The sequence below is a fragment of the Ischnura elegans genome, chromosome 12, assembly GCF_921293095.1.
Source record: "Ischnura elegans chromosome 12, ioIscEleg1.1, whole genome shotgun sequence".
NCBI classification, from domain to species: Eukaryota; Metazoa; Arthropoda; class Insecta; order Odonata; family Coenagrionidae; genus Ischnura; species Ischnura elegans.
The window spans coordinates 59,719,033-59,744,544 of record NC_060257.1 but is presented as its reverse complement, the minus strand read 5'-3'; the positions used below and the strand labels follow the sequence as shown (position 1 = coordinate 59,744,544).

The 25,512-nt window shown below is 37.0% G+C and overlaps 1 protein-coding gene across 5 annotated transcripts in view; it reads left to right on the top strand.

The window, feature by feature from the left end:
• LOC124169686 (protein quiver) overlaps positions 1-25,512 on the top strand; it is a 168,031-nt gene extending 142,519 nt beyond the window's left edge. For all 5 annotated transcript variants that reach the window (XM_046548359.1, XM_046548361.1, XM_046548360.1 and 2 more), the window contains 2 exons: positions 3,339-3,485; positions 20,668-25,512. In XM_046548359.1, the coding sequence (XP_046404315.1) occupies positions 3,339-3,485; positions 20,668-20,915 (395 nt within the window). In that variant the 3' untranslated portion in view covers positions 20,916-25,512. The remainder of the gene's footprint in view (positions 1-3,338; positions 3,486-20,667) is intronic.

Genomic DNA, 25,512 nt, shown 5'->3' with positions numbered 1-25,512 from the left:
ACGGGTATAATTAGGTAATCCAGGACGTAGAGTCAGACCATCGTAAGTTATCTTCAAAATATATCCAGTCATAATTATCCTAGATGAATCATTAGTGGGACAAAAATACTAGAATAGGTCATCCTAGATGAAAATAGTGACGAAGCTGTCAATAAAAATTATTTTTTTTTAATGGTTTAACTCGTGAAGTTGGTGAGTTTTATCGCCCAATTAGCTCGAGCATTGGTTAATTTGATAGTAATAGATATCCCTCGGATATAATTTCAGGAACTGAAAAAAGTTCATCGTGGTTTCTGCGTTGTTTTCTCAGAGTATGGATTAGCAGAGAATGGTAGCTAGTACCGTATTCAGTAAACACACGTGTCCCCATTATGTAAATCACGTGACGTGGGAAATTTACTCATCAATGACCCCAGTTATCCTACTTCTTGGGAGAAAAATCGAGTTTTCTAAAACGATTGACGAACCGGTCGATTGAGTGATTTTTTATGATTCAACTAATGTATTGGGTGATTTTTATCCATTATCTAGCCGTACGATTGATGAACTCCGCAGTAATAGGCCTCCGATTACAATCAAACTTAAATAATTTTAGGAAACGAGAAATGTCTATGTTATAATATCAATATATTTGCATAGCGGTCTCGATTGAATGCTCAGCATGTAAGTCAGTTCATCGCGTAGATCATAGTTTTATTGTTTGAATAACTTGTAAGTTGTTTACCAATTTTATCGAACTCGTGAAATAATAATCGAACTCAGAAGAGCCATCATTCTCAAATAATTGTTGGAACAGAAGAATAATCACATCGAGTAATAATTGAATCAAACAATGTTCGATTCTAATAGTAATCAAATTTGAATATCCCGAGAGTCAAATTAATTTAGCGAGTAGTTCACGCTATTATAGCTATCGAAGTTTTTTTCTAGAAAATTAGAATCTGCTAACGATCAAAAGATCAGCAATCCGAAACCGATGACTCACTTCATCGAATTGATCGCTCAGGCATGATTCTCCACCTGGATCAAAGTTCATTGTTTCTGCCTTCCCAACCTTCAGTTTTCCAACAATGAGTCTTCATTCTCGATTAACTGAGGGAACCGAATGATAGTCGTATCGAGTAACTATTGAATCAAACGATATTCGAATCAAATAGTAATCAAATTTCAATAGCTAGTGAGTCGAATACATTCAACGATAACAGCAATGGTACGGTATTGTAGTAATGAGATTATGTTTATCTTTCGAAAATTAGTGTCTACCCACGAGCCAAAGATAACGCGTGGGCGAAACCAATGACTCATTTTAACGAATAGACACCTCCAGCATGGTTCTTCGCCTGAATCAACGTTCATTGATTCTCGCTTCCCAAACCTTCACTTTTTATTTCCTTCCCTCCCCCCCCCCCCCCTAACCCCTCATCACGTGTCCCGGTGACGTTGTGTCTCGCGTCCTGGGTTCACGCGCATTTATAATCGCAAAGACAACTGCCGAGGAGTCGGTGAACTGTCGTAACGGACGGAGCATCCTGTCATTGTATTTGAAAGCGATGAAAGGAAGCTCCGACCAAAAAAAATGAAATACGAATGTTGTGACTGTGTCACCGACCAAAAGCAATCGTCTTTGCGTTTGGGTGTGTTCCTGGTAGAATTCCCCCATCTGCTACTTGATGTCATCCCTTGCATCTCATTGGTGTCATTAATGCTGTGCTTACTTGTTGTTCTTGCTGTTGTTCAGCCTTCTGTGTCAATACTGTTTTTTTTAAACTGTACCTCTGACTCCACCTAAATGCAAAAGTTAATGATAAGAGCCACCTTGCATATAATTGTTTTTTTCTCAACATAAAGGGATGATATGAGTATGAGGCTTCAATATTTTCCACAAAATTTTTTAATCCTTTTCATCAGCGTATCTCTTTTGTGGAAACTTCGATTTTTTAATGAGGAAAAACAGCAGTTGAAGAAAATATAGTATATCAATCTTTGCATAATTAAAGTTAAACTTTTTCAATGTGCTTTTATCTTATTGGTTAAAATATTTTGGGACATATATTCACGTCACTCTTTGGTTGGCCCCAATGTTTACCGACTAAAGGTGCGTTTACACTATGTAACATGTTATATAAAACAAGTTACATATACTTAACATGTTTTACGAAAAAGTTGCAAATCCGTGTAACATGTTACGTGTAACATTGTGCTATGAATCAAAATATCGTGTTATTAAGTAAAATATAAATATTATGTAACACGGATTTTTGTTTTATAACGTAATGTTTCACGTAAAATGTTACGTCAGTTTCGGAAATTTTTCGTAAATCATGTTATATGTAACTTGTGTTATATGACATGTTACGCAGTGTAAACGCACCTTGGCACTGGTCGCTTTTTCAAGGGAATTTCAAGAGAACATCTCCTTTTAAAAAACAATCGACGTCGGTGGGGAAGCATTGGAGCTACCCAAAAAGTAATGCGCAGATATAATCCAAAATGTTTTAACTATAGTGACAAACACCTGCAGAAGTAATAACCTTTTATCTTATTGAAATTGGTGAAAATGAAGGCTCCTACCCATAATATCTCAATAAACATTTCCATATTATGATAAATTTCTATATCTTTGAGAGTAAATTTTAAGCAGGTGGCCCTTTGGTTTTTATTGAAGTTCATTATTGACTCAATGCGAGTCGTGCATTGTACCAATTTGTAGGTAATGAATATGAATTGTGTAAATTAATCACAGCATGTGGGCAAAGTCCACTCTTATTCTGAATCTGTTCACTGAATGTATTCGGATACCTGCATTTCATCACTGTTCACTGTGTAGCTCCTCATCTATGTACTTGTGTGCCTACACAAAATGTATGTGTGGCTGATTATGATGCATTTAACTCATTCTTCTCTGTCTCACCCTGAAAGCATTGTTGCTGCTGCCTCTCATTGTTGTGTACCCCCACCCCTACTCTATCCCTTTGTCTACGGACTTCCTTGTAAAAAAGAAATCCCTCTCTAATACCATGTGTGTGTGTGCCTTTTTTTGTGTGCTCACGGTGCTTTTTTTTGCCTGGCATGCGCCATGTATTTTTTTGTGTGCATCGCCAACGTGCATCGTCGTATCCCTCGGTGTCTTTTGCCTCCCCGCGCGGCGATCTTCACGTGTCTCACCACACAACAACTCCCTCTCGTTTGCCGCCATTTTGACGTCATCCGCCGCCGCCATCTTGTGGACGTCGAAACATCGCACTACGACACCGTTCTACTCATCGCCTCGCTCCTCGTGGACCTCTGCTTCTTCCTGCTGCTGCTCCTGTTCCTCCTCTTTGATTGAACTTCGGCAGCTCGCTCCATCTACTGCTATGAGTGCGACAGTTGGGCGGACCAAAGATGCAAGGACCCATTCAACTACACGGCGCTGCCCAGGGACCAGCCCCCCCTGCTCACCTGTCACGGCTGCTGCGTCAAGATGGTGCGAAACGTGAAAACGCGTGAGTATCTCTCTTTTCTCTCTTTTTTTCACTTTATCTCCCGTCAAAATCATCCCTTTATCGTTTTTAAAATATAGTACGCTCTTACACATCCTACTTTTTAGTGGCCAATAGTCCCAATGACGAACACCTGCGTAAGTAATAACGATAAATACTTTTATCTTCCGAAATTTGGTGAAAATGAACGCTCCAGCTCACAATATCTGAGTACGAATTTTCATGTTATGATAAATTACTTCATATTTGAGAAAAAAGTTTCAGCAAGTGGCTCTTCGGTTTTTATTTCTAAAGTTTTATACTGACCAAATATGAATCGTGCATCGTAGGAAATTGTAGGTAGTTGTAGGTCCCATACATATGTTTTAGTGACATTTACAGCTTCCATGTACAGATACACATATTTTGAGCTACTGCTCATCCATTGGGGCAATGTCAATACAAATTAAAACATAATTGAGACTTGATATTGTATTTTCCCAACGATTGTTGCATCAACGCCTCATTATTATCAATATTTTACTCATTTGCAGCAATTTTGTCGTTCTGTTTTCATATTTGCAAACAGTAATATTAAATTGTGATGTGACTATAAATTTCAAATTAAAGGAGTTGAAGGGAAATGACAAGTCACTCATTATCATATAAAATGAATGCAGGGAAATAGTGAAAATTGCATATGTAACATAAATAAGATTTGAGCGGCAACATTTATGCAAAGTATTCTTAAATAGCAATGGAAAATTACCGGTTTCAGCAACAAAAGTTTACTTTTTTCCAAAATCAACTCAGTGTGATGTGCCCAACGAGCCTATTCTCGTTACAGAAGCAACCTCCGTTTTCTCCCAAACTACATGATTAAGGCTGCCTTTTTGTTATTTTTGCCAGAATTAGAAAACAATAAGAAAAATAAGCTACTCTAGGCTGGCGACTCCCATTATATACCACTCGAGCGCAGGACGATGATATAAACCCCAGTTTTTTTTTTAATATTCGTCAAGTGTAGCTTCAGCTTTTCTTCTCAACGCCATCATTTCATCCGTAGGGCCGCTATTTACTTTGAGAGGAGGTGGATAAAATGTTCCGAGTCAATTTGGTCAAGGATTAGGCTAGAGTATAGTAATTAAAGGCGATAGTCATGGTAAGAAGAGAATGATCGTAGGCTTTCCCGGCGTATAGAATTGTGGAAGGTTACACGGGATTTCCACCGGGTCAGGTTCTCCAACTCCATCTCGGCCGACGTTTCGATGGGCGAGTTGTCCATCGTCTTCAGGGCATGAAGTGCTACTTGAGTGATAGTTATTTTAAACTTGATTGTTGGGAAATAAGAACCATATTTGGGGTGCCTTGAACATGTTCTGTGTAACGAAATGTCTGAAATGAACCGCAAGTGGTCTTCGACTCATTCAGGTCGTTCATTTAGGGAGAAGTTCTGAATGCATTGATTCGCCATATAGTAACTATTAAAATATGCATTGAAGAGTAAGCATTGAGCGCGAGTGGGAACCATTTTTCAGGGGAAAATATATCAAATCCTTAAATGATCGTAGTTTTATCAAATCCTTCTTTTCGGGAAGAATTTTTTCCAATTTAGAAATTGCTTCCGTGGATTTATAACCGGACCCCGTGCTGTGAAATCCCAATAATTTACCTCAAATTCTTAATTCCAACAAATGGTCTATCACCTACCACATAAGTTATGGCATTAACGTAAAAATGTTGAAAACCACTTCTCTCTTTTGCGTTATTCATATTTGATGAAATTCTTAATTCATCGGCTAAATTTTTATATCTACCATAATCTTTTCGACCATTTTTGCCTTTCGGTTTATTTGCGGCAATAATAAATTAAATACGATGGCACTTAGTAATTATCTGCAAAATTTCGTGTGGAAATTTTGGGTTCCGTACGAATGTGTTTTGGCTAATAAAATCTCGCTATTTTTATGGGGGCATGATAAATTGCTACGTTTTATGGCAAATTAAGTTCACCATATATGCCCTCTAATTGCAACGACTTTTTAAAAACTTTAATGGGAGTCTTTAATGTAAGTCCATAAGAATATTGCATTCACTGAAGCCACCACATTGAAATTCCATGTGTACATAATAAGCTTTGATTTTCTAAGTTAAAAGAAAAATTGTTTTTAATGGCTTGAAAGTTTATCTTTGAAATCAACCAAAATTCTTGGTTATCGCTTTCTTTCATCGTTGATGACTGAACCGAAGTTGATTTTACACACATTCCCTGAAAAAATCTGTCATTTAAAGGTCATCGTTTTGATATTCCGTCTCTTCTAGCCTTTCTGTCTTAATAATAACTGCGTAAGTATTCTGAGGACGACTAAAGATTACTCTATTGTAATTATTGTGATATAGTATTCGCTCGACAAAATAAATCTCTCATTTATCGTTTTTGTCGGACATGGAAAAAGGTTGGGATCGAATACTATGCTCTCCTCGTCGCAGTGAATATCGTCTGTTACACTCCAAGGAGATGAAATGCACTTTATTTTCCGGTTGTAAAACGAATTCCTGTACATAACCGCTCGAACAAATGTCTCCCTTTCTTTCGGACCTGGAAAAATAGTGCGGTTCTAACGTTACGGTCTCCGGGACGTTGTGAATGATATCTGTTCGTAATTTCTCAAGTAATCTAAGCCGAGATACCAGCCTCCGAGTTTCTAGCGACTCACAACCTAATGCCGGTAAAAGTACAACCGTATGCGCCGATTTACTTTATATTTTACTTTGATCACGATTCAATCTTTTTTCTAGACGATTAGCACCTCTTTTTCAATTTTTCATGCAAGAATCTTACCAACACACGCTTTACAAAAGCTAGCTTATTCAGGCCCGTGCAAAAAATAAATTTTATATGTCTTCCTCACGATTAAAGTTTGATTTACACGCGCGCAGAACGATTTAAGGAAGGCTCTAAATTGGATGAACGAGTTGCTAACATGGAAAATGATGGAATTAGCGATGGAAAAAGGGACGGTGGGAATGACCGTGTATTTCAGAAAATGATAAGTTTAGCGATCACTCTTTTGGTTCCTGAAAACCTATCGCTGGAGCTATAATTCTGAGGGGCGGAAAAATTATTGCGTGATTCAGTCTTCACTAATTTGAAGCACTGTTACATTAGTTCCCTTAAAATCATCCAATACTTGCGTGATTTTTATTTCGGCACGAACAAGCGTTCCTCTAGATTTTGCACAAGTGGTAGTCGAAGACGATTTTGTAATGATGATCCAAGTGAAGAGCACAATAGGTCCTGATTTTCCATCTGGTTTAAGGTTTAATGGAATGGAAAGATTGCGTGTGGGACATGATGGGAATTGGTGACTAGGGTGAAAGGGCTTGAGCCACGGAAAATTCGCTCTTCTTCCCCAACCCCATTGCACCAAACTATACCCTTATTTGGTGTCTGCCAACGGCCATTGTTGGAAGTGTTCTCGTGGGGGGTGGCAGACGGTAGAATGGGAGGGAGGGTTATTCGAACTTGGCGAGTGAATGGGGCTGGTGCAGACTTGCGAATCGATCAAATTGGGCCGGAGAGCCAGAAATGAATTATGCAGTCGGCGCTACTGTCGCCGCGGAAATTATCCTGCACATTCGAGTTTGAAAACAATAAAATTTAAAGTAAAGAGGCTGAGAAAAATACTTAAGTCATAATCATGCATTATTTTGAATTCTGGGAGTTACGATAACCTCGAACCTCACGTGGGGAACACATATAAAGAATATTTGCGGCATAGACCTGAAGAAATTAGGATTCGTTAAGCGTATTGTGGGAAGATTTTCGGATGAGAAAGTAAAAGAAAGGTGCTATTTCGCTCTCGTCCGACCGCACCTTGAATATGCAGCGAGTGTATGGGATCCAGTGCAGAAAGACTTAATCCGCGAGCTGAATAAGATACAAAGGAAGGCTGCGCGTTTCGTCAAAAACCGCTACGGGCGTACGGACAGTGTTACCCAGATGTTAAGCGAATTAGGCTGGGAGCCGTTGGAGACTCGGAGGCTGCGCGCTAGGCTTAGATTGCTTGAACAATTAAGAATGGATATCTTTAAGAGCGACACAGAGAACATAATCTTAGAGCCACACTATATTTCCAGGTCCGACAGAAGCGATAAATTAAGAGAGATTTTTTGCCGAACGGATAGATATGGGAATTCGTTTTTCCCCCGAACAATAAAGGACTTAAATAAACGCTTGTCCCAACCTCGTTAGAGCACTTCTCTTTTTTTTTTTAATAGCTGTAAACGGCTGGTGTCCTAAAACCCCCTGCCACACGCCTTTTAGGCGGCTTGCGGGGTATTATGTAGATGTAGATGAATTTTAAAAAACTACAACACTAAAGCATGGTCTTAGAATCGGATTTGAAAAATATTTATCACAGTCTAAGTAGCAAAGAGTGCCAGTTTTTCAGGGTATTTCGGCAAAGTAACATCTTTTTAGTGACCCATCACTAAAATAATCATCATATTGCCGCATAAATGTGACTCAAATAATGGGTTTCATTGCATTGCCACCAAACTATTGTACTATTTAGATATACATCTTCGCTCCAAATACTGCGAGATTATTTTATCTATATTTTTAAAAAAGGCAGAAAATAATCCCCCAATATCAAAATATCAATGTGAAAATAATGTCTCAAACGATGACTTTCATTCTTTTGACATCAAACTTTAGTTCTAGTGAGGTATAAGTCTTCGCTCTACATTCTGCAAGATTTAATTACGTAACTTTAAGAAAGGACGGAAAAGGGGCTCCATAAATAGAAAATGACGCTACTTCGTTTCGCGATAGAATTTCCCGAAGTCGATAATATTCAGCGCCGGATCTAGGATAGGGACTAGAGGTGGGCCAGACAGGGTTGCCCATTTTTTTAGGGTATTCGAAAAAAAGCACTAACTTTGGTAACCTTTGACTCAAAAAAATCATTATGTTGCCGCCAAGCTTAGATACTAAAAACAGAAATGGTACTACTTACATACATACATCTTCGATTAAGATTTAGTTACTGCCCATACTGCAAGATTAAGTTATAAATTTTTGGCAAAAAAATGTGACTTACATTATGACTTTCATTATATTATTATCCATTTCATTACCCAACAGTATTAGGGGTTCGATAAAAATTACCATTTTATCAAGTGCAGAACTGTTTCAACCCTATTTTAGCAACATAAAGATTTTCTAGAAGAGGTGTAAAATATTTATCTTGGAGAATCAATTTCATTGCTATTTTAAATTTTCACTGATCTAGTTTCATTTTGGTGATATATTTTCATTTAGTAGGGCAATTTTAATTAAATATAAACTTTTACGGGGATCGGGTTAATGTGGTGGCTAGAGTGTTGGCTTCCCACCCCGTGGGCTGGGGTTCAAATCCCAGTGGCGGAAGAGAATTTTCAAAGACTGCCTGATCCCTGCTTGAATGATATGTGGAGAACATTTCAAGCGCATCACTCCATCCGTCGGATTGGACATTAAGCCGTGGTCCCCTCGGTGCCTTTCGTTAATAGCAGGCTATTGCTGACGCTGGGTTTCTCTCCACATATCCTTACCTACCTTCTCTCATGGCGTAAATGACCTCAACTGTCGATCGCCTCCTCCGAATAGCATAAACTGTTACCACGTGGCAAATAGGCAACTTGTAACCTGTATAATAATTATAAAAGTGTAAATTGGATTCTCATAGGGGGATATAGCACCATATAGCCCCTCTCAGGTACCGCCCCTGAGGATATTATGTAAAATAACAAGGGAAAAAAATTAAAATTTCTAATTAAAAATTAATTTTAAACTGTAATTTTAAATTAAAATTAAAGTTTATTTATTAAGAATAGTTTATACATACAGATGGTATTAGTTCTCTATTGAACGAGACTTTGCTTATCACACGCCGTGTCTGAGCAATGGATTTCCTCCCTGCCATTCTTCAGCGGAAGACCCGCAATATGTGCCGCATCGCATCTGTTTAAGAGATTGGATACATCTCCGTGGTCCCCACACTGCCCCCCCCCCCCGCACCGCTTATCAACCAACCGAAACCCCTCACTCCTGGCCAGCATAGCGGAGATAGACTCACAGTCAAGAGGATACATGAGCCTCTTCGCTTCTTCTGCCCGCGCTCTTGCCAAAAAGTATTTTTGGTGAACGACGCGTCGGCGTGTCTTCGTGACGCGGGAGCTCGTGGGGACAGTCCGGCGGACGCTCGTCTTTTGTTTTCTTCAGTTGTTTTTTTTTCTCTCTCTTTACAGAGAGGCGCAGAGGGGAGTTAGATAGTAGCTCCAAATTTCTTCCGAACGTAGTCAACACACTCAATATGGCAGTGGCGAATATAAAAAATATTTTCGTGGGGTGAGGGGGCAATACCAATAATAAGTTATTAGGAATCACTATAAAAGTTTTACGTAAATATTTTTGATAGGTAAATTCAGAAAGTTAACAAAAATAAATAATTAGTATGTCCTTTCTTAAAATATTATTGTTTTAAAAAGGTATTAAATTTGTATCCATATTTTCTCACACGTATTCGTTTATGTTTATTCATTTTAATCATTTTTTTCCATTTGGGGGGGGGGGGGGTGGCCCCCTGGGCCCCTCCCTTTATATTTTCCCCTGCAATGCGGATTCCTTGGATTCAAGGCATCGGTCACCTTACGTTTCTTAGCCCGCCGTCTGTCTCCGCGTCTTCTACTAGACCCTGCAATTGTGCCCAACGTCTCACTGTGTCTTTCTTGTAATCGGAAACTCAGCGTTTGCTTATTAGAGATTTTTTCCCAGACACAGCTTATTATATTACATATTACAAAAAATTAATTCAGCTTGGCGGTGTGTTTTTTATGCATAACTTTTTTAGTAATTAAATTTATATTTTTTGTTGTAATTTTCTTCAGTATTGAGTGTGTTCATTCTCTTGCTGAGTAAAAGGGCGATGTGCTGGGGAAGAATCAAGTTCTCCGATTAAAAAAATACGGACGAGCAGGTTTTAACGAAAAAAAGTCGATCCGAAAAACGAAAAGTCTTCCGAAGAAGATATTTCGGGGATTTTATTTCCTGCTTAACGTGCCATTCGGATAATTGTTTCTTCGGAGACATTCGCATGAAGCCAGCCGATAACTTACTTTCGTCGCCGTTACATGACTTCAGCATTTAAACACTAGAAATGTGGATAAGGCGAAACGTTTTCTACCGGAAAAGATGAATGTTTAAGGAAATACACACTTATAATAGTCCATGAAATTTCTAAATATCTCGAGAAATAAGGACCCTTAACATTGGACCAGGAAAGTCCGCTAGGTTAGAATGCGGCCTGACTGGGACTCGAACCTAGAACCTCCCGGTTGACGGCCGGGTGCTCTAACCAGTTGCGCTACCAGGACGCATTATATTTGGAGTTCCGACAGAGACGATAAAATTTGGGAGATACTTTGCCGAACGGATACGTATAGCTATAGGTTTTTACCCCGAACACCCGAGCGCTTACAGTACGAGCAAGATTTTAGATCATCGTAGGTTTACTGCGATCAATGGGAAGACCTGGTTCATGAGTCCCTGCGGTTTAATAAGACTGGGATGGGCGGATCCAAAAGAGAACCAAAAAGCATTGAAATGAAAGATTGTTGCGCTTTAATCAAAAATTGATGTTTTAAGGTGGTGGAATGGCTCCATATAATCAATAACAGACACTTTGTTACTTACCACAATGTATTAAAAAACACTTTTCGACCAGTTTCGGCTTTTACACCATTATCAAGTTTCTGTTGCCGCACAGTGGTTCGAAATCGGAAAAGTCCGGACAAAAGTCCAAAATGGCTTTTTCTTGGATAGAGACTTAAAACTTAACGAAAATACTCATGAATGATTGCAATTGTGGATTTACATGCCATTTTATATAAATTTGATCGGTTGCTGAGATACAGTAGCTTAAACATGACCAATTTTTCGAAAATGCGCGCGATCTCCGAAAATCTTTTAACTTTAGCCAGTGGTGTTGGGGTGGTATGAGTTTTATCGAATAAAAAACACAATGGCACGAATAAAAAACGCTCATTTGACGGCGAAAATTTATTCAAATGCGCGAACTAGACGATGAATTTCTTTTCACTAGATAGATCATTAAATTTCTTACGCATACGTTTTTTGGAATAATCTTTAACAACTCTGGCTTAATCGATGGCATTATTTTCTGTAATTGATTAATTAATATATACAGATTGCCTTTATTAGTATATACAACTTAGTCTTTCTAAGTCATATTACTTGTCAGAATGTTCCATTTATCATACATAGAGGCACATTGAAAGCATTTACATTACATTTCAAGTTTCAACTTCATAAAAAAAACAATAACGTGACCCAAATAGTTTTAGGAACATTTCAAACCAAGTAATAGTGCAACAGCCGAAACCTGTCGAAAATTAAAAAAAATATATTATGGAAGTAACAATGTGTCTGTTAGTGATAATAATTGCACTTTTCTACAGTACTTTAATTCGTACGACGCGTTTCGCCTCAAAGAGCCATCATCTAGCACAAGATGGCTCTGTGAGCGGAAGCGCGTCGTACGAATTAAATTATTATGTAAAAGTGCAACTACCTTTCATTTCAATATGTCGAAATTCCACTATATAATACCTGAATCAGTAACACAGATCCAAAAAATTACTTTAAAGACAACCTGTTATTTTTCATATTTTCCTTGAAAATCTGAGTAATAAAAGAGGTAAATATTTAAGAAACGTCATCCTATTTTTAATAACTCATGGAAAACGTATCGATTTTTACACGATCACAGGATGTAAACAAACGATGGCCTATTTGTCTACTTCTCTACTACAATATTATATAATAATACTTCCACTACATAATTCATGAATCAGTTACACAGATCCAAAATATTACTTAAAAAACAACCTGTTATTTTTCATATTTTCCTTTAAAAAATCTGAGTAATAAAAGAGGTAAATATTTAAGAAATGTCATCCTATTTTCGATAAATCATGGAAAACGTATCTATGTTAACCCGATCACAGTATGTAAACAAACGTTGTCGTATTTGTCTCTTAAAGGGTCCCTCCGACCCTCACGTGATGGTTTAATCTAGAGTTGATAACGGCATAAAATCTGCCAAAATTTTTCATATTCATCTACTTACCATCTGCGCGAATTTGAAAAAAATCCGGAGATGAAATTTTGCTGGTCTGCCGCTTATGTAAACTGCAGAAATTTAATTTCTGCCGCAGTTTTGAAAAATTATTCAAAAGCGCGAAGTAGTCGATGATTTTTTCTCTAGATAAAGACGATAAATCATAAAATTTCTTTCGCATATTTTTTTGGCATATATATTTTAACAGCTCTGGCTTGATCAATCACAAAATTCACCAGTAGGAAGTAAAAAAAATTAAATAAAACATAAAAATATTCTAAAAACATGCTTTTTCTATACATTGTATGAATGCACTAAAAGTAAACAAAATAAGCTTTTCATTACGCGGAGGTTATTGTGTGGGTGCTGATTAGGCTTAAATATTCGTATTGCACAACTATCAGGTTCTTCTACACTCACAATCAGTACTAGTAAACTTTCTACTGTTTTTTTATCTTGTTTTATTATTTTTATTTTTTTTCGTAAACTTCTGATGTCTTAACACCCCTTGCCAATGTCTATTGTTGCGGCTCGCGGTATGGTATATAGATGAAGTCTCTTTCCTCTCTGGGGATAGACCTCGCTGAGGGAAAGATCGCTGGCGCAACTTTCCGACCAAGCAACTTCTTTACTCGCGTCTTTTTTTTTAACGACGCAGGCGTTTATTCAAGAATCAGGATATGCTGACTAGTTGTGTATTGGGCGTTGAACTCAACGCATCTCGTCGAGCGAGTAGTTCCTGTACAACTTTTTGTTTCGCAGGAACTGCACGTAGCTTGTTCAGCCGGCTTTTACTCTTAAATAAAACGTGAATAATTCCTGAAAGACATTAATAATGTCTTCTTTATTACCCGTTTCATCGGAGTCTCAAGCGCTCTATTAGAATGACTGAAGCTTATTTTTCTGGAAACAGTGACTCGCGAAGTTCAAGTATTTCTAAAAGCCTCTCTGTGACCAAGGGCGTACCCAGGATCATAACTAGGGGGGGACAAGCCAAGTTGTGACGAATGCGATGGCGGTTGGCGTAACATGGTGAAACTCCTTCATGATGCACAAAGGTTAAGAAAAGAGCAGTTGGAAATTTTAGTGGACCAAACCTCACCCAACATAACATTAGTTAACGAGCAGTTGTATTCTCACCATTCACCACTTTTCAATGTTTTTCTGAGAAACCATTACGGATGACACTCACCACTCCATAACACCCCTCCCCGTATTTCGTCATCATACACCAACCCTCGGCTACCCCGTGCAGTGACCCATCAGCGACGTACTTCCCACACCTACCTTCCCTTCCCTTACCCCCTCCACCAAATAATACACCGCAATTCACGACACCACTTCTCTCACAAACTATCAGCAATACATTGTATGCTTCACAGATTATGATTGATTCCATTGTCGAATTACAACAGGATGAAGGAGCTAAACACAATCAAACTAATTGCATCCAATAATGGGTACTCTGAAGTTCCCCCTTTCTCCACCTCCACTCTACCACCCCTCTAACGCCTTCAAGGGTATAAATTCTATGTACTGATACTTGTAATTGCCAGATGATGATACGCTGTATCGAAATCGGTCGCAAATATATTTTATTTTGTGAAACAGCTAAGTCTTTTCTTAACCTTTGTGCACCAAGTTGTGACATTTGAAAAAATAGTTTTATTTTAGTTACATATCTTATACTAATGCGTATCATTTTTCGTAGGTTTAAAGAAAATTTGTTGAATACGTTCATTTCAATTCAGTACTGATTTTGCTTAAAGACTTTTGCGATTTTTGCTTCTAGGGGGGGAGGGGCAGCCGCCCCCCCCCACCCCCTGCCCCTCGCTGGGCACGTCAATATCTGTGACTTCGGTTTATTCCTTCTCTTTAGGTTCTCAGTGTAATGAATATATACCTCTTGTTACAATCGAGGCAATCACATTTTTGAGCAATTCTTAGCCATTTATCCGTTTCACTTTATATCTTGAATGATGTATGGCAGAATGTGGTGGAAGTTAATAATATTAGTTAAATAAGATATTTCAATATCCACCGAACGTATCTTTACGCGTCGCGCTTCGGATAGTATTTGTTTTTCGCGTATTACTATGGTATCTTTTGAAAATTTTTTGAAAGGTATTGTATACAAATTGACTAACTGATGAGGTTTACTTAATTTTTAACTATACGAATCAACATAAGTCTACTGTCGTTGGAATATATTCCATTGAATCTTAACCCTCTCGTACATGAGTTACTAAATTCGAGCGATAACAATTTTAAAAATCTAGTTTCTACATGTAGATAATTGACCATAATATTGAACGGTGAGGTAATGGAAAAATTAGCAGCGCCGGAACGCGGTTTCCTTATATTTTTAGAAATGAAATATTACTCTGTGTGTTTTATATTACAAGTTTTTTTTACATTTTATAACAATTTGTTTGTTTTGGTTACGAATGTATGTATTAGAAATTTTGAGGCAGCAAAACTGATAAAAGTATGTTTTGACTTTTATGTCTTTAATTATGCCATGACACCACTGATGTTGAAGTAAAATAGTTGTCAATAAACATTTTTTCCATGTAATGGCTAAATTTTGACGTCCTCATTATATGAGGATATTATGCTTGAAACAAGACATCGTGATTTAATGCACTGTGGTTATGAGTTGGATATTTTAGTTAGAAAAAGTGTACAAAACCTCTTTGAGTATTATTACGTAGACATTTTATTGTTTTGCTCACATTCTTGGGAACATTTTGCGGGTTTTTGTGGCTAAATTTTGTTAAAAAATGTTTATGTATGTTATCACGTCCAAGTTTTAGTTTAGGATACCAACTCAGTTACATTTCGTCGCATTTTCGCGAGAAAGATTTTTTGTGCTCGTATGAGGGCACCATGCATGAGAGGGTTTATTACAACCTTTAGGTTTCATCAATTTGCAGAGCAATATTACCGAATATATTAAAAGACCTGTATTTCTATGTTTATTGCATACCATAATCAGTGGCGGATACAGATGGGGGGGCGCCCACCCCCCTTTGCGGGGCCACCCGTATTGCCAAACATAGCATAACAACAATTGTAACTCTTTTGTATCATAAGATGACATTGTCTTCAATATGTGTATAATCACTTAAATTCAAAATTTCTGAAGCTCTGCATATGACTTGATTATTTTTTATTACTATAAAAGTAAAGGTAACTCAAGATATCTTTTGCGCCCCCACTTGAGTTTTCTCTGAATCTGCTACTGACCATAATAAGTTTATCGTGTGCGTTTACGCGTTCCGGCAAACCATAGTTTGCTTGACCATTGCGAATACGTGGGTTAACTCAACTATCTTAGCATCCCTTACGTTCGAATATACTTGTGGCAAATATGGACTTTGGAAAGATTACAAATCGCAGTGGACAGATCTCCATTCCTTTATCTGCTTAGGCGGTTTCGTGTACTCAGAAAGTTTGAAAAGTGATTCAGTGAAAGATTTTCGGTCGTGAAGATAGGGTAGATTGATGGAATGTGGGACACAGTATTCTGAAATTTAAGATTTAAGACAGAATTGCTGAGCATGGAAAAATACAGGTCTGTTATCCAACATATATTCATAAAGTCTTATTTTATATGCATTTTTCATTTCCAAAACCTTGCACGTAACAAAAAAATTCTAGAGTAATCCTTTAATTAACCCATATTTCGGTCCATAAATGATCTTTTGTATTATGAATCAGTCGTTTAATATAAGTTTGTCTCAGAAAAATCGATAAAATTCAAGGTTTAATCAATTATATGTCGCCATTAATGCTGTTTACTAAACATTTTGGATTTCTTAAAGACCGTTTTACTCGGTACACGGAATTGAGCGATCTGACGTACGTACGAAGGCACAATCAAAATTGCGTCGTGTAAAGCGGTGAATTGCTAGAACACATGCAAGAATGCGTGTATGCGAGACGGAAAAATAGCCCCTGTTCTAATTTCGTTCATGCATTCGCGCAATTTCACGCCATTTTAGAAATTAATGCAGCTCTAACCAGCGCAATTCCGTGCCCCGTGTAAAACGGCCTTTGTTAAATCCGAAATGTTTAGTAAACAGCATTAATGGCAGCATATAATTGATTGAACCTTGAATTTTATCGATTTTTCTGAGACAAAATTACAGTACACGACTGATTCATTATAAAAAATATCATTTATGAACCGAAATATGGATTTTAAAGGGTTATTCCAGAATTTTTTGTTACGTGCAAGGTTTTGGAAATGAAAAATGCGTAAAAAATAAGACTTTGAATTTAGGGATTTTTTTCAGATCGTTTGGTACCCCAATGTGATCATTATATAATATCAGATTCATATTAATTCATTATCAATATAATGTATCATTATCAATAATATCAGATTCTCAGATATCTCTTGCCGCTAACTTTCTAACTATATTCTCAAAGTATTTTTGAGGAAACGGGAAATAGAGCAGTCGCTCTGCAGAGGAAGAATGCGGAGTTTCCATGTAGAATAAGGTCAAGGGTGAGCAATAACATTGTCACGTGACGTCTGCGTTCTGGTCGGTTGAAATGGGACACAGAGGTGAATTCTTCCTCGTTATGTCTGATCTTAAAATCTTGCCTTGAAAACAGCGGTTGATATTTAAAGCTTTTCAAATTTTCCTAAAATAGGTAATTTTGCATAATAATGGTGATTGATTTCCAGTTAGTTGTGGAATTGAATGGGGAAAAAACATTGCCACATTTTCATATTCTGAACTAGGTATTCATTCTTTTCGTGCAATAAGTTCATTTTCTAACCTATAAAAGCTGAAGTAACCGTGGTGGACACTCTATTTAAATTAAAATAGTACCAAAAGAGAAGGAATAACCGAACACTTGTGAGTTTTCGCGAGGTTTCCGGAAATTCATGCTGAAAGAAAGGTTACTGTTAACAGAGGAAGCGAAGGAGCGTGAAACGATGAATATTTAGCATAGTGATTTCGCCTTTTTTTAAATGGAATTTTAGTGTCTGAATCACATTCATTTTTCATTTTTTAAGGATTTTTTTCCAGTAGTAAATACCAGAAAGCCATGCTCTCATGAAGGCTCAAATCTATCGGGAATACATTTTATTAGACCTAGAGATTTCCTTCATAATATCTTAGTATCATGGGTCTTAGGATTATCCTTCATTTTATTTTTAAGGGTTTGCTGTCCTAAGAATTTATGAATGAGAACAAACCCCTGCATCATTACTGATATTTAAAATGCTATTATATCTATTCCCGTTCTACCTCAAACGCTTGAATAAATCTCAGAATCTGTAATCATACTTCCTAGTAAAATAATTCAAAATACAGTTTTCGCGTCAAATTAATGAGAGTGATATTTTGTATTGAATATGGTTCTATTTGAATTACCAAGAAGCTTTCAACAGAAATGCTAAGTTCTGCCTCAAACGTTCAATCAAATATCAAAATCTGTAATCGTACTTCCAATTAAAATAATTCAACATACAGTTTTCGCATCAAATTAATGAGAGTGATATTTTGTATTGTATATGGTTCTATTTGAATCACCAAGAAGCGTTCAACAGATATGATAAATTTGTTGATTATCTCAGCTCTTAAAGCGATCCATGGAAAATTTGCCCCAAAAGATATTTTCTATTTATATTTGCCTCTCGCAAAAATCGCATAGCTCTCTTTGTTTCTGCCTCAAAATTATTTGTATTAAATACTCTTCTGTATCCATGAATAAATGAAATATTGTTACCCCTTCTATTTCTTTTGGTCTCGTGGAAAAAGTACCTATGTAACAATCAAAAATTGAAAAATATCATAGGATAGGGATTTTATTTAAGAAGCGGACTTATATTTATTTTAACGACTGTTCGGGTGGGGTCTGAACTTAATCTCAAGAAAGAAATTATAAATCAAATGCCAAATTCGTTCTCATTAAAAAAATAAAAGTATTTGCATCATAGTCAGCAGTTTACCTAAATGTAGTCATCCGAAAATTTACGTCCTGAGCAAAAATTCCGCGAAAGAGAAATCATCTTTCCAAGTCAAGGTAATTGACACTACCTCTGGAATTTTCCAACGGCACTATTGTCTTCCCTTAATAATAAAATGTATTCCCGTTGGACCTTAATAGCCTATTTTTTTCGTGGAGATGGTGGAGTAGTAGAAAAATTTAAAGCGCTTGAGGCTCCCATCAATAAATTATAAACCCCTAATTCACTTGAGAATGTTGCAGAAAATCAACCAACAACATCTTGAGACGCTGGCCTGAAATATATGATTTAGGAAATAAGCGTTAAAAGCAAGTATTTATATTTTGAACTCAAAACTAGCACAGTTTTGTTGAAAGCACGCTTCGTAGAGTTTTTATGAACATAGTTGACATTAAAGAGTAGTGTTAACAAGATTTTACTTTCAACTTTTTATTAATTTTGCTAATTATAACAGTAGATCCTCCGACTTACCAATTAAACTCACAGTACCTGTCTTATTTATAAACGGCAACATCATGAAAACAGTTAACTGATTTAGTTGCCAATTTAATCTAGTTGTGTTCTGTTTTGTAAACATAGATTCGGAATTGAACTCACCTGCTAACAATTTTTGTGGTTGTGTTTGCTATTTCGCATGTCTTTTGTTTACTAGTAGTAACTTTTATCACAGTTTATATAGTACTGTTACGTTTTAGATTAAAAAAGTGTTTATATGTCTATGTTTTTTGTGATTCTAACTTTTTTCTCCCCCTTTCCCCACCTCACCTTCCTAACCCGCTGGCCTTTCATGACCTCTGACCTCCACAACTGTCAACGGGAAACACAAACATCATGAACTACCTTCACCTTAATTCCTCGTGGGAGTTCCAAAACCTTCCTTATCCGCTCGAAATATATAAAAATCACCTTCATTTAACCAATTTAATCAATTTTTAAATAACATGATATGCATACGTTTTTGTAATCATTTTCATATCTAACATACTAATTTTTTTTACTATCATCTAACAAAAATAATGTTTTTTTATGGAATACTTACTATCACGGTTTCTTTTATCTTAACATCATCGCGGGACGCCGTTTACGTCGTTTGTGTTTTTTTCAACGAATTTCTTATTTGGCCTTTGTTTGAATGGATTTATAAATATTTTTTACAACCGTCCATGATAATTATTTATGAATTTATATAATCCACGATGCGTCATTTTTTTGTTTTTATTTTTGTCGTTTTTGATAAAATTATTACTCAACGATGTTCGTTCATTTTGTCGGCTCGACGGTCATAAACATTCGCACTCGATCGTCACTTTTTCGTGGCATTGCTAAATCGCCTCCCGTGACGTCACGTGTGATCGATTACCCGACCGACATATCCAACCCTGATTCCCTACGTAATCATCCACGTCTTATGTAAAACCAAAATCTCTCTCCCCCACATTTAAATGCATTTTTCTCCTAAACCTACTATTCTGTAACCTAAAACGATTCAAAACTTGGTTCACTACCGATAATAAACACTGAAAATCTGTCCTGGAACTCCTCCACGTATAACTTCCTCCTGACTTCCGACTAATATTTTTCTCAATTCATTTTCACCTCTTACCCGACCATTTCCGATGATCTTTTACCGTCTATATAATTTTATCCGTCAAAATCCGATTGTACCTTTGTATTGTTGCCTTTAAAACCTTATTCAACCTCTCCTTTTTACTTTCTACGACAAACTTGGCTTATTTAACCACTTTTCCACTTTAAAACGCCACCTTTATCCGTTGCTCATATCTAAACCTTCGTTTAAATGCAACAAATTCCTCTTCCCGCCAAATATCTTTCTACCGATACCCTCTTCCCGCCAAAATAAAATCTGACCGAAAAAATTAAACGACTCGACTGTTGACCGACCTTTTTCACGACTCTCCCACGACGTACCATTCCCTCATCCTATCCCACATCCATATCAATTCAACACCTTGAAAAAAAACACACCTTCCTCCTTTCTTCCCGAAAAAAACATCCTCTCTACTTGCAGAATATGAGAGCGTTCGACGCACTTGCACCTCCAAACTTCAGATCAACCTCTTCATGGTGGATCACGTCTGCATGATGGAAAGTAGCGGCACCGGTCACATGTGTTTCTGCGAGGAGGACATGTGCAATTCGGCTCTCCCCAACCACCTCTTGTTGGCCCAACACCCTCCCCTTGTGGCAGCCGCCGTCTTCGCCTTGGCCACCGCTATAGCTGCAGCTGCCGCTCCGCGCCTTGCGCTACGCTCGTAGACTCCGCGCCGCTCCATGCCAAATTAGGAAAGACAAACAGGAATTTGAGAAAAAAATATAACTATAAATAAATTACGCAAAACATAAAATTTTTAAATCCCACCCCCCTCGCTCAAAATTTTTTGGAGAAAAAAAAAATGGTAATTTAAAAATTTTTGGGTCCCAGCCCTGAACCTTGTCGTACCAACATCGCCGCCAGCAAAAAGTATTGCCTCGCCGCCACCGACCTAAGCCAGAGAATTTTTTTCAACATAGTACCAAAATGTAAATATACAAATTCTTAGCAAACATATCCACCTTTCTCATCTCCCCCCCGTTTCATAAAAAACAGCACTAGAGCAATTTTTAGGTACTTATCAGCCAGTTTACGCAGTTGTTGAATTTCCTGCAGCCAGTCTCCATCTCCCAGAGTAAAAATACAAGATATTTTACGCTTACCCCGAGCCAACAAAAAACAAAGAGAGCGGTTGAATACGCGGTTGTACATAAGCAAGAGAACAACTCGACTATACAAGGCGGTTGTGGATTTAGTAGTTTCTCGGAGGATACTGGGTCTGTTGTAGCCAAAGAGCGCCTAAGTCATAGTCCCCGGTGGTGCGATCAAGGAATGAATTGAATAGCTCACCAAGTTGTAAAAATATCCTGAGAGGTTTGCGGATATTTTGTTCCAAGTCAGGGTCAGCTAGAAGAACGTAGCCTCCCCGTTGTGGCTGATATCGTCCATCTGATGTCATTTGTTTAAGGCGATTCTCATTGTGTCATTTTCGGGATCGTGTACGTCAGTTTAATCGTTGGGGTGACGAAGCAAGTTAATTACTTATTGATCAGGGAGGAATAGAGCTAGTTTGCGACGCTTATAGAAGAGGGTAATATATATATTTTAGATCCCGCGGTACGTCTCCTGATTAACTTTTAAAATTTTCTGTGAAAATGACGTCCAGTCGAGTGCGACGCAGCGTCACCCTACCAGCTGACGGTCGTGTTTTGTTATCCCGCGCGGAGATCCTTGAATAACATGCCTTTCATATTTGTTTTTGGTGACAATGAGCTCCATCTAACGTTGTTTTCGTGGATACATTATGATGTCATCGTTAAGACGGGTCTTTGTTACGTAAAAATGCCATCAACGGGGAAAATTAATTTTACATGAATATATATAGAATGCAATATATTAAGGTTTTTGAATGATGACGGCTCAGAGTAGATTCAATTTTAAAGTGAGAGTCTAAAAGTATTGGCTTGATCTAAGAGAGATGACGGCGGCGACATTGAATGAAAGAACTGTCGACAAAAATGAATAATTGTCCGTCTATTGAAGAAAATATATGCAAGTTGTACTTTTAAAAAATATGATATATTATATATTTATGTGTGTATTTCAAAATTTTTGATGCTAAAACAATTGATCGCACTGTTTAATCCTCACGAATTTACTACAGAACACCGACACGATAGCTCTGCTACGTTTGTAAAAATAATAAAGGAGCATTTAAGTGAAGTATTTTTTTTCAAAGAATGCAAGTGAATTGATTTGGCGCGATTTATTTCGTTCTAACCTTCGCCATCTATTTTGTGAAAGCCTCCGTATCGAGCTCGAAGTATTCCGGACGCGACGCAAACCGTGTCCTACCGATTACATCTCATTTATTTATATTACGCCTCTTCCAGGACCCGCTATAAGCTTGAAGCAAACTCTTCGACGGGAGATTTATTCGCGACAAAAAAACCCAGACCTCGCCAATTTGAAAAAAAAATAGTTACACTCGAAGGAAATGATGTGAACAGGCAACTAAAGGGTAATATGGGCTCTATAATTATCGCATTCTCTTATCTTTCAGGTACTACACTCTCACACATGTGTCCCTACGATTTGGGGACCGACAGAATATCTTTGAAGTATAAAAATTATAATTTCCGATACACATTATATTATCCCCTTTCTATTATTCGATATTGTTTCAAACACTATTGGTTGTTCTTCCTAGAGTCATACTATTATTCCGAGAATTATAGCGAGAGAATCTAAACTCATAAACGTAAAATGCATTAATAACTTAGGTCAAGTGATGAAAATGAGCACCCTATCCGATTAACAAATTCAACTCCCCCAGCAGATAAAAAACATCGCGCCGAACAGTTGAGCATCTGCGAGCGCGGCGTCTACGAAATCGTAAGGTGACGTCACCCTCCACTCCGCTCCACAACTTGGTGGTTCAACGCGGGGGAGAGCTGAGGCACCATTGGTGTCCAGAAGGTGTCTAGTCGCCGCACTTTCCGCTGTGTATTCGTTTTCCCGATATCCGATATCCCACTTTTTTTATTGACTGTTGAAACTCAACCAAAAAAAAAGACACAACCACAGCTGCTAATAACTGTAACCATGTAAATATGTTGCTATGCATATTTTGCCAACCAGCCTCTATCATCCACTATATTTTTTTTAAACGAAGTGCTACATTTGACCCCGACATTGCCATCAAGATCATCGTGCCTGAAAAAAATTTTCCTTGTAGAGAAAAAAAGTAGAATGAAAAGACTCTCATCCCATCTGCGTCTTTTTATAAATTTTACCTGCTCACATCAGAACTCTTCAAGCCTTAATTTTGGCTAATCATCGACTTTCCTGTCCAGACGACATGTTTGTTTATGTCCTTTCATTACCAAGGCATCTTTCACTGTCTCTCTCCTTTTGTTTCCTTTTTCTTTCCCTGCATCAAGGAAGAAGCTAGAAGTATGGAGATGAACTTGAAAAAAAAAATAGAAAAGTAAAAAAAGTATAAAACCAAGTAATTCGCCTAATGCCGTCTCCTGAATGAAATCTTTGCTGAAGCCAGTGTTGTAGTCTCTTATGAACAATTTTTTTACAAAAAAAATGCTGCCTTCCTATTTCAAACTCGATCGGTGGCTGCCTGCTTAGTTTTCTATCTATCTCTATCCACCTATCTGTCTCTATCTTTCTCTACCATGCTAGTAATCTCTACTGTTTATACAAAAAAATACCTGAAAAAACATCCACCTCGTTAGAAACAAGTTTTTAGACTTTGAAAAAAGTGTAAAAAAATTTGTGAAATATGACATTTTTTGTTTGTACTCGCAAGAAAGATTTGTGGTTTATCAATTATAATTTTAAGTTTTTTTTTCCTTGACGGGGGTGAGAATTGTAAATGAGAATTGAAAGCCGGGCTCTTGTTATTGTAAAAAAAGTTATCTTCCTTTTTCAGTACACATAGATGTTATGAAATGAAGATTTGGTGATGAGGTTTAGTGATATTTGTAAGACTGCTTGAGGGAATCCATTCTTTTCTTCTGTTCATTAAATTTACTTGTACATCCCATCTGTGTTTTTTTTGCTTGTTGATGGAAAATATTATTTACAGTGTATGCGTATTAAAATACTCCAAAATCCACGTGTGGACGTGACATAAACTGGTTTTTCCCTACATTTTCAATATGTCGGTATATCATTCCGCCTTCAAACTACCCCAATTCACGCTTGCTTTTTATCTATGGATTTTAATACCCTCGCGTAATGCCAACGGATTCTACTGTTTGTGAATGTTAACCATACGTGATGACAGTTTGTTACGAAATTGTTATAGATTTTCTTAAATGTAATCCCCTATGTTGACTGATGTCATTTTAAATGGATAACTTTGGCTATGTGGAGGTAACTGAAAAAAATGTATGATATTTTCATTATTTTATTCCACTGTGTAATTTCAAATGTTTTATCTGTCAACCATTATCCCAAAAAAATGAAGAGTGACTGTATTTATAATGGTGGTGATTGTGTCGTTGAATTTGCGTCCTCATTCAGATGCGAAGTTTTTTTTTGTGAAATTCATCGATTTTTATTTACCTCACCCGGATGTTGTAAGATTTTACTGACTTTTTAAAAGTTCCATCAAATTAAGATTTTGTGTGATTCACTACTGTGTATAGGACGTAACTCCAAAAAAATTTTGGAATCAAAAAATTTTCAAATAACATATACATCTCTTTAATCAAGTGTTTGTGAAAGAGTTTTGAGAAAATGACATGTGAATTGTTGATTGGCATCAATAAATTATTGAATGTTATTGCTACACAATTCTGTCACTAATTGGAGTCCTTTATTTCTAAAATCAAGTTCAGTTTTTTCTTTAACTTTAATTGTTTGTGGGTAATTTTTTTTCGTTAAAATCTTAATTTATTACAAGTGAGCTCTCGATTACCAATGAAATGTTAATGGATATTAGACGAAGGGTTGACTAATCAATGGTTAAACATAGCCCTGAGCTTTGGCTGTGAGTGTTAAGTTGGCTTTGGAGCCTGTTATTGATTGTATAGTCATTAGGTTTGTTGAGCACTGTATACTTTATGACATGTAGTCTATGGATGTATGAAATATGCATTTTTATTAAAAAATTCTTGCAAGTATGAACGAATGCTATTTTCATTAATGTTCTTAATTGTTGTTAATTATTTACATATACTCATGTAAATAGTCTTACCATTGCCATTTCCAATTGTGTCTAATTCAACTTATTGTATATCCAGTTATTTAATTATTTACCAACATGATTGTGCTACAATTTTCAATAAAATTTTACAAGGA